Genomic DNA, 10,817 nt, shown 5'->3' with positions numbered 1-10,817 from the left:
CACTCATCAGGTGTATATCAAAGGCATGATAAAGTAAAGGGTCTAACACAGGGCCGTAGTCACCATAGACATTGAGGGGGACGTGTCCCCCCCAATATTCAAATATGACCAAAATGTCCCCCCCAATATTCGGACATAGAAAAATAAAGAAAGAATAAAGCGCTATATAGGCCTCAGTGTTTGGTCACAAGCGGCCCGCGGTCGCCCGATATTTTAATCAACCCGACCGCAACTCGGACCGCGAATATTAATTAGGACAAAATTATACCCGACCCGCGAGCCGACCCGCTTATTTACAAAAGGTGTGCTTTTGGTTATACCCTGCATGCAGTGTGACAGTATAGGCCATTTCTGTAAATCAAACTAATTTATTTGCGAAACTTTATGCAGTAGAACTACACGCAGTAGGCATGCAGGACATTTGCGCAGGAGAGAGAATGAGAATAAGAGCGCTAGCACGCACACAACCACCAAGGATTAGAACACTAGGATAAGATTTGAAGGCCATGGACATCTTACATACATCTTTCTTTCGAAAACAGAAATGTGAGCAAGGTAGGCAAGAGAGATACATTGCTGGTCAAAACGTTAGCGTAAGAACTGGTTTATAATGCTGAATGAAGCACAAAGCTTTACTAAAGCACATCCACTGTTTAAAGTCACAAACACAACGAACTAAGGTAACTTTTATGCATGCGCGAACCTATACATACCGGTAGATATGGCTGTGTAGTCTGTGCCATAACATTTATTCCTGCAGGCTGCCCGTTTTGGCTGTCATACTTTTAAATGGCTTCGCAAGAAGTAGGCCTATAGACCATAACTTGTACTACTGTCATCTTCTTTAAGAACTTTTCCCAATATTTCCCATAGCCTATATAGCTTTCCCTGAAGGGGTGTCTTTATTATTTTAACTCGCGTCTTCAGCTTCTTTACTGTATTGATGCTAGCCTTCTCGTGATTTTCTAAGTAGGCCTATTTGTAGAAAATATATATTTAATTAATTTTAACTGACCTGTCCGCAAATGACCCGAATATCATTAAAATATTTTGTTTATGACTCATAACCGCGGGTGACCGCGGTCATCCGCGGGCAACCGCTTAATTTCGGGCAGACCGCGCAACACTGATAGGCCTACAGGAAACCAACACGAACTGTATCTGAAATGTAATCAAACGTAAATAACGCACAAATTAGTGACCTATGGTTCCAGAGTAGCCTACACCCTGAGTGGTTTGTCCTGGTGATTTTCCGTTTTTCGTGCGCTATCAAAAGCTTCCATTTACTGCACCCTACTGCGGTGAGGTAGGGCTGTTAACAATATCGCAAAAGCTACTGGTACAATTTTCACAAAACTTCTTGAAAAGGTGTAGCACATGCTAAGGAAATCCCATACATGTTTGGAGCCGATCAGACCGAAAGGGAACATTTTCCATATTGTAGCCTATTCTCGCAATGATAGCGAAAGTGAAAAGTTTTATTTTAAATGATGAATTTGTGCAAGCCTGTGTCATTTCTTTCACGTCTTTCAACATAAATAATGCGTTCATATAGTAGTAATGCCAGAAATTACCGTTTATAGGCCTTTTACAAATGATTGTTGCATCTTGCATATTATTTAGATGCGCACTCAATCGCGCATCCATGCAGGCAAAACGATCAAATGTGGCGACGTTTACAATAGGCCTACGTGATAGCCTACAGTTAATGTGAATCGCGGACAATAACCAAAGAAAGGAATTTGCACCTCCATTCACCAATTAAAGGCTGTAGTAGGCCTAGTGTTTCTACATGTTGGCACAAAACGTAATTTCTGTCAGAAGCCAGTCTATAATGCATACAGGGGTAACATGAGGTGGGTCAGACAGAAGAGGGGCCTGTCTTAGTAGCCTATTCCTGAATCCTGTCCCTTTCAAACTATGTTAAAATTGTGTGATTAGCCGCCAGCATAATAAAACTGTGTCAAGGGGTTCATAATCCATCCATCCATGCCATGCCTATGTCCGTCAAAAGTTTGGAATAACCTAATTGACTGACCTAACGACTTCTTTGTGATTTTTAATAATATTTTTGCATGGTAGGAAATGTATTGAAATTCTGTTTGGGGGTCCCTCAGACCCCACCACAGATTTGGTCCCCCCCAATGTTGACATCATGACTACGGCCTTGGTCTAACAGCCTGTGGCCTGATAAATTAATTTTAAATCGATTTTGGCGACCATCCCTTTAAACTGCATTCCAACGTGTAAAGAGTGCACCATATCGGATTTATCTGCCAACATTCCATATTCCGATATTTTCATTTTGAACATTTACTGATAGAGATAACAATATGTACCAGATCAATATATACTGATCTTTTTTTATTTCCTTTTAGGATCTCCTGTGTGATAATTAATGTATTGATCGTATTGTGATTCTGTGTGATAATTAATGTATTGATTGTAATTCTGTGTGATAATTAATGTATTGATCTTATTGTGATTCTGTGTGATAGTTACTGTAATGTATTGATCTTATTGTGATTCTGTGTGATAATTAATGTATTGATCTTATTGTGATTCTGTGTAATAATTAATGTATCAATCTTATTGTGATTCTGTGTGATTTAATGTATTGATCTTATTGTGATTCTGTGTGATAGTTAAAGTATTGTTCTTATTGTGTTGGCCTAGTTGTAGGTGTACCAAATAGAAAACATTTCCTTTCACTGCATTTTGCATCATGTCACACGTCTCAAGATGATTTAGAATTCTGAGATAGAGAAAGAAAGGGAGTGATAGAGAGAGAGGGAGAGATATATATAGAGAGAGGGAGTGAAGGAGAGAGAGAAAGTGATGGAGAGAGGGAGGGAGTGATGGAGAGAAAGTGATGGAGAGATAGAGAGAGAAAGTGATGGAGAGAGAGAGGCAGTGATGGAGAGATAGAGAGAGGGAGTGATGGAGAGATAGAGGGAATGATAGAGAGAGATAAAGTGATGGAGAGATAGAGAGAGGCAGTAATAGAGAGAGGGAATGATGGAGAGAGAGAGAAGGAGAGATATAGAGAGAGGGGGAAAGATGGAGGAGAGATGTGCTGACCTTCATGGCAAACTCGTGGACTCTGTCTCCAGCCCAGACTGGGTGTGTGTGTGCATCCACCAGCCCTGCAACACAGGGTTTACACAAACACACACAAACACACACTTTTCAAACTTAGGGTTTATGTGCGCGTACACATGTACACACAGACACACACATGCATAGACTTTCTAAACCTTGGGTTTACCGTACATACTGTACACGTACATACACACACACGCACACACACACATACACACACCCAACATGCACACACAAAACACATGCACACACACACACTGTCATGTGGTGTGTGAATGTAAACCCTAGGGTTGAAAAGTGTGTGTGTGTGTATGTAAACCCTAGGTTTGAAAAGTGTATGTATGTACTGTATGTGTGATCCCAACTAAGACAGTTGTTTCTTATCCCAACAATAAGCCTTGGATATCTAAAGAACTGAAAAATCTACTAAGGGAAAAATTTTAATAGTGGTGACAAGAGTGCATATGCTGAAATTAGGAAGGTTGTGCGAGCTGAAATTGCTAAGGCTAAACTTCAGTACAAAAGTAGAATTGAGTCCAAATTCAATGAGTCTGATCTCAGGTCTGTGTGGAATGGCATGAAACTAATGACAGGCCTACATAAAGGCAACAACACTGTGTCCTTGAATGGGTTTAATTCTGATGAGCAGCTAGCAAATGAATTAAACAGTTTTATATGAGATTTTCTAACAGTTATTTTTGTGCGAGAATCAGTCACATTAGTGACAATTTGGTCAGTGACTCCTCTGCTTTTGATATTGATGTCTCCAAGGTCAAATCATTATTTAAACAAACCAAGGTTAGGAAAAGTCCTGGCCCTAACAACATTAGTGGTCGAGTTCTCAAGTCTTGTGCTGGCCAGTTAAGTGAGATCTTCAAAGTGATTTTCACTCAATCACTCCAGACTCAAACAGTGCCAAAGATTTGGAAACACTACAATCATTCCTGTGGCTAAGTGTAAGAACCCCAAGGTCTTAAATGACTTTCTACCTGTAGCTCTCACCTCATTTGGTGGTGAAGACCTTTGAGAAGTTGGTGAAGCAGGAGTTACTGAGACAGGTGGAGGAACAGTTAGATCCCCTCCAATTTGCATATAGGGCTAGCAGAGGTGTTGAGGATGCAATACTTACATTATTAAATTCCCTTTATCAACATCTGGATACCTCAAAAACTCATGCTAGGCTCCTTTTTATCGACTTCTCTTCAGCGTTTAATACCATTCTGCCCTAGCTGTTGGCTGAGAAACTTCAGGCTCTTTTTAACTTAAGCCCTAACTTAATTGGCTGGATACTGGACTTTCTGTCAAATAGGTCACAGTGTGTTAGGGTTAATGGTGTCTTATCCTCAAAAGCCCTTTCTTCCACAGGCTCTCCACAGGGTTGTGTTCTTTCACCATTGCTTTTTATTTTATACACAAATGACTGTAGGAGTAAGTATGAGAATAGGCACTGCATGAAATTTGCAGATGAGACTGTTATAGTGAGCCTTCTGAACAATGAGGTGGGGCATAGTCCTGTACTTGATGATTTCATTGCTTGGTGTGAAAACTTTTAACTGTCTATCAATGTTTCCAAGACAAAGGATATGATTATTGATTTCCGTAGAACACAGCACAATGTTTCTCAAACTGTTATTCAAACATGAATGTTAAGATTGTAGATGAATATAAATATTTAGGAACCATCATTGACAGCAAACTATCTTTTGAGAGCAACACAGATGCTGCCTGTAAAAAGGCCCAACAGAGACTTTTCTTTTTGCGGAAAATGAAATAATTTAGTGTGTGCAGGACTCTGATGACTTTGTTTTGGGTACAGCTACCACAGCTCCAGCATTTATATGATAATAGGGTCAGGGGTAAGGCTAACCAAATTTTAAACTGCCCTGATCACCCACTTTTTGGGGAGTTTAATCTGCTCCCCTCAGGTCGCCGTTTTAGGTTACCTCTATTAAGAACTAGACGTGCCAGGGGTTGTTTTATTCCTGTGAAATAAAATCAGGAACCTGAATTTACTTGACTGATTTCTTGGATCTTTTATACATTTTGTGATTATTTATTTATTTATTTATTCTGTCCATGTTGATAACGACAGATGTACCTGTGTACTGTCCAATTGGATTCGGGCATTGGTTATTTAGGGGAAGGAGTGTCTCCATTGTTGTTGTGTGTCCTGTGCTGTGTTGTCAATGGTGTTGGCATCTGCCAGTGCTTTTTCTGTGTATGTGTTTTAGACATCCTGCTGCACACTAAATTTCCTTTTCTAAGGATAAATAAAGTGAAACTTGAAACTTGATGTAAACCCTAGTTTTGTGTGTGTGTGTGTTACTCACCAGGGATGACACACAGGCCTGATACGTCCAGAACTTTCTCAAAGGAGGAGCCATTAAACTGCTCATCAATCTCCTTAGCTCCGCCCACTGCCTTCACCAGACCATCACTACAGCAAGGCAAGATTTGTACACACAGAGGTCATACACACACTCCTGCAGCATGCACACGCACACACACACACGCACGCACGCACACACACACGAGCACGCACACCCACACACACAAGCACGCACAGTCGCACACACAAACACATTACTGAACACATGGACAGGGATTACCTGCAATACCTTCATGGACCACTAGGGGGCCCCAGAGCGCTGCCTCAAGGGTTTCGGGCTCTGGAGTGGCCAGTTTGGGCTCTGGACTGTCTAAAGTGGCCAGAAATCTCTGTTGTTCACAGCATGATGTAAATAAAGAGGAATTGCCCTGAGGAGTTAGATCACCACTGGGGCTAAATCTGAGGAGTTAGTTCACCACTGGGGCTAAATCTGAGGAGTTAGTTCACCACTGGGGAGGAGTTAGTTCACCACAGGGGCTAAATCTGAGGAGTTAGATCACCACTGGGGCTAAATCTGAGGAGTTAGTTCACCACTGGGGGTAAATCTGAGGAGTTAGTTCACCACTGGGGCTAAATCTGAGGAGTTAGTTCACCACTGGGGCTAAAATCTGAGGACTTAGTTCACCACTGGGGCTAAATCTATTTCAATCCCACAATCTTGCAGCCCACACACACACACCACGTAACATCTTACACACACACACAACACGTAACATCCACACACACACACCACACATAACATCCACACACACACACACCACATAACATCCACACACACACACACCACATAACATCCTACACACAAACCACACATAACATTCACACACACCACACACCATGTAACATCCACACACACACAACATGTAACATCCTACACACACACACCACGTAACATCCTACACACACACACACCACGTAACATCCACACACACACAACCCGTAACATCCTACACACATACACCACGTAACATCCACACACACATCATCACACACCACACACACACAACACGTAACATCCTACACACACACCATCACACACCACCAAGGCTTTGAACTGGTTCACGGAACAAAAACCAGCACATTTTGATGTTTTGCTAGGAACAGAAACGAAACCAGAAACTGTTCAACTTTTTATGTTCCGGAACAGAATCGTTTATCTAAAATAATTGTATTTTTTTCGTTCTTTGACAAGATTTCTGTGCAAAATGACTCGGTGAGGTTCACTTCCGGTCGTTCACTCATCGGGATAAATGTAATAGAGAAGCTTGGATGTGTGTGAGTTAGGCTACTCACTGTCAAATAACCGTCGTTGGTGTGTATGTAGGTGTGTGTCTGAGGCTACTTACTGTCCGATAACCAGACTTGCGTGCTCGATGACGGCCAGATTTTGCATCCCGTCCTTGAGGAGAAATCTCTGGCCCTCGTTGCAGACCACCACCATCTGTCTGGCATTTTGCACCAGCAGCCTGAAGTCTGTGGACACTTTGGACATTTGGAGGATGGACAGACTGCGAGGGAGACAAGTACTGACACACGCAGAGACGCAGTGAACTACTGACACACGCAGAGACGCAGAGAAGTCCAGAGACAGGGAGAAACACGTCCAGACACAGAGTGGCCAGAAGATTATTTGGAGAGTGTGTGTGTGTGTGTGAGTGGTTTTTGATTATTTGGAGAGACTCGGATGGAAAGAGTCCGAACAAAGGTCCTCCAGCCCCTGTGGTAATGATTAACTGCCCAAACTCTACACCTAAAACCATGCAGCTGTGTGTGTGTGCGTGTGTGAGTGAGAGAGAGAGAGTACCCCTGTAATGACTAACCAACCTAACAGCACATAACATTTTCCCTACATAACCAGTCACACACACACACACACTGTAGTCCACCACCAGTGAGGCTCTCCTCCATCAGGTTCACTATATAAGAGTTCTGTTCAGGTTCACTATATAAGAGTTCTGTTCAGGTTCACTATATAAGAGTTCTGTTCAAGTTCACTAGAGTTCTGTTCAGGTTCACTAGAGTTCTGTTCAGGTTCACTATATAAGAGTTCTGTTCAGGTTCACTACGGTTCTGTTCAGGTTCACTATATAAGAGTTCTGTTCAGTTTCACTAGAGTACTGTTTAGGTTCACTCTATAAGAGTGCAACAAGTAAGTTCAGGTTTTGTGGCCTTATATTTTGCAATATCTAATGAGAAATATGTAACTTTTAAATCTAAAAAGTTAGGTATCTACTGTTCAGGTACACTGTATAAGTGGCTTATGACTTGGTGCAGCACATGATTTCACAACTCTTTCCAATAACGTATTGGAAACACAATGACGAAAATCAGAAGCAAAGAAGCAAATAATAAAAATTGTTTAAAAAGAAAAGTATACAATATAATTATAAAATAATAGTTAAAACAACCATAAAAGACACAAGGTAGAATAATTAAAAGACAGATTCAAAATGTGTAGCTCAGTGGTAACAGGAAGTGCATCTGAGAACGGTTGGGTATCAAGAGGTCTGGAAGGTATGCACTGATGAAACATGGCTGATGGGTGATTAGGTCCTGGTTCATTATGATTTATAAACAAGTAGTAGTGCTTTAAAGTCAATTCGACTTACTGGAAGCCAGTGCAGGGTTTTAACAGAACAATAGACAATGTCTAGAAAGCAGTATAACTTTACAATTGACCTGTCGCCAAGCCCCGCCCCCCATTGTTACCGTGTGAAAACTCGGACAAACAAACCAGACTTGATTAAAAATACATTGTGGACAATGGCAGCTGACAGTATATGAAAGCAGGCTTTGAGGACGTTTTGATCGATAAAAGGATTTACTTTCCTCCAGAAGCTATCAAAAGGGACATAATTATGCTATGGAGGGGTGTATTCAAAACTTTAGAATACATACAAGGTGACAAGCAGTTGTGGCGAGTAGCCGTGCAAATCACCGTGCAAAAAACACTGACGTTAATGCTAGCTAGTGGAAGATTGATACTAAGATATATTAGGTTACGTTAATATTTGATGTAGTAATATAGTAGTTGGTTAATGAGCATTTTCTTAATATTTTCTTAATATTTTAATAATATTTTTTAATAATATTAGCATATTACTTAATATTTGATGTAGTAATATAGTAGTTGGTTAATGAGCATTTTCATCTTGGGATTTAACAGGGAACCTGTGCCCACGTTGTTGGCTTAGTAGCCTACATTACGTCGAGCTGTTGCAAACGTGAGAGACGTCCTGTAGGCTACTGTTGATGAAAATATACCCCGTTTTCTAGCCTCTCGGGGTACCGGCTATCAGTATTACACATCCCCCATGCAAAACGTTTGACCATGGTTATCCGTCGGGGTTTTTTGAGTTAATAAACTCCATAAATAACCATTAATTTGTCATTTCATGCCTGCTCCCTGTTGTTTCCTATGGAGTTGTCCGAGCTGATGTCCGAGTCCCGTTGAGGCTGGACTGTCATTGGCTCATCAGCGTTCTAAGGGTGGTGCTTAGCGACAGGTCAATTCTTTGACATTATCATACAACTTAGAAAAACACTTGTAACACATTGTGACATATGACACGTAAGGGATAATGTATAGAACGCTGGTCATTACTGGGAAAACTAGATGTACCGCAGAGCGGTACAAAATATGACCGCCGCCCAGTCCAGCACATTTTTTCCACAAAAATAAATCACGCTGAAAGGCCTATATGATTCTAACTGTCTCACTAAATTGCATTAGCCACACTCAATTCTCACTGGTATCTGCTAGACAACAAGTACCAAAACATGATTAGTTCATAGATTTCACATGTAAAATTCATTTTATACAACCCCACCCCCATCTTGCCTGTTCATAATTCTGAGAAATTCTTGAATTGTGTGCATGTGTGCGTGTACACGTTTATGTTTATGTGTGTGGGTGTGTGTGTGTGTGTGTGCGTGCTTGTGTGTTTGCCTGCGTATGTGTGTTTGTGCATGTGCATCTTGCCTGTTCATAATTCTGAGAAATTCTTGAATTGTGTGCGTGTACACGTTTATGTTTATGTGTGTGTGTGTGTGTGTGTGTGTGTGTGTGTGTGTGTGCGTGCGTGCTTGTGTGTTTGCCTGCGTATGTGTGTTTGTGCATGTGCATGCATGCGTACATATGTCTACTGTGTGAGTATGTGTCATACGTATGATTACTGTGAATGTATGTGTGTGCGTGTGTATCTGTTTATGCACATGTGTGCACATGGAATGGGTTAACATGACCCCTGGAGGCAAACATACGGAAAAAATGGGTCATCCTAGGCTCTACGGTTCTCAAGATATTCACAGAAAACTGTGTCTGCCCTACCCTCCTTTCGGGGGTGCAGTCCAGCGGGGGGGCTACAGATCAAAACGAAAAACACTGTTTCCATGCTATCCATATGGGGTTACATGCCCACCAAGTTTCGTCTACCCCGGTCTTTCAGTGTCCCGGGAATCATTGACGGAAATTTGGACATGCGAAAAAGAAAAAAAGAAAAAAAAAAAGACTAAACCTATATGACCGCCGCTTCGCTGGTCATAATAAGTCCCGACAGGGCGAACCGGACCCTGACGCGCAGCGGACCCTGACCCGCCCTGAAGGGACTTATTTTCACAGTAATGACCGGCGTTCTATACATTATCCCGCTTATTATACGGCTACTTGCCAAAACGAAATAATAAACTCCCCACGATATGACTTTAGCCTACATAACCTAGCCTATTTGTTACCGTTCATCGTGGCATTTGCTGAGAAACAAATAGTTCGCAACAACACACGCTGCTGAATTTGAATCAAACATTCTTTAGAACACAGCTGATCAACCGTCTGCTTTCACATTTGAATGAAGTTCCAGTCCTTGCGTAGTGATATGAAAGACATTAATCAGAAGCACAAAACCCGTTGCCATTGACAGCGGTGATTAAATGCTTTGCCGGTGATTTATGTAGATTTAACATAGGCCCGAACGTTGGGAAGGCCCATTCATGTGAATGGAACTTTCTGCAGCACTCTGAAGAGCCGTGTAATAAACTGGATTATTCATCATGTAGGCCTAACATTCTTATTTTATTCAGTGTGAAATGTAACAAAACAATTACTTTGCGCAGTAAAGCAGAGGTGCACATTACACTTTCTGCACACAACGTGCACCCAGGAACCCTACATCTTCCCTTTTTTTCAGACATCATTGGTCCAAGCGGATGTCTTGGTTGGGGATAGGAGCCGTGGGTCCCTGCTTCTTCCTCTTCTCCTCGTACTGCTGAGACATTCCACCACTGGATCGCCCTCTTTTTCTTCCATCTTTTTGGTATTTGCAGAGAC

At 41.6% G+C, this 10,817-nt stretch overlaps 1 protein-coding gene across 1 annotated transcript in view; it reads right to left on the bottom strand.

Moving 5' to 3' along the window:
* Positions 1-6,983, bottom strand: part of amdhd1 (amidohydrolase domain containing 1) — a 41,754-nt gene extending 34,771 nt beyond the window's left edge. Inside the window, exons 1-3 of the mRNA XM_076288021.1 lie at positions 6,838-6,983; positions 5,433-5,539; positions 3,082-3,146 (exon numbers count right to left, since the gene is read on the bottom strand). Of these exons, the coding sequence (XP_076144136.1) occupies positions 3,082-3,146; positions 5,433-5,539; positions 6,838-6,983 (318 nt within the window). The remainder of the gene's footprint in view (positions 1-3,081; positions 3,147-5,432; positions 5,540-6,837) is intronic.
* Positions 6,984-10,817: the final 3,834 nt, after the last annotated feature.

This window comes from Alosa pseudoharengus, unplaced genomic scaffold (assembly GCF_046254945.1).
Source record: "Alosa pseudoharengus isolate Yale_2024_CS ecotype anadromous, Long Island Sound unplaced genomic scaffold, YU_APseudo_1.1 YU_APseudo_1.1_scf_16, whole genome shotgun sequence".
NCBI lineage: Eukaryota > Metazoa > Chordata > Actinopteri > Clupeiformes > Clupeidae > Alosa > Alosa pseudoharengus.
The sequence above is the reverse complement of the archived record's forward strand: the minus strand, read 5'-3'. Positions and strand labels throughout refer to the sequence as shown.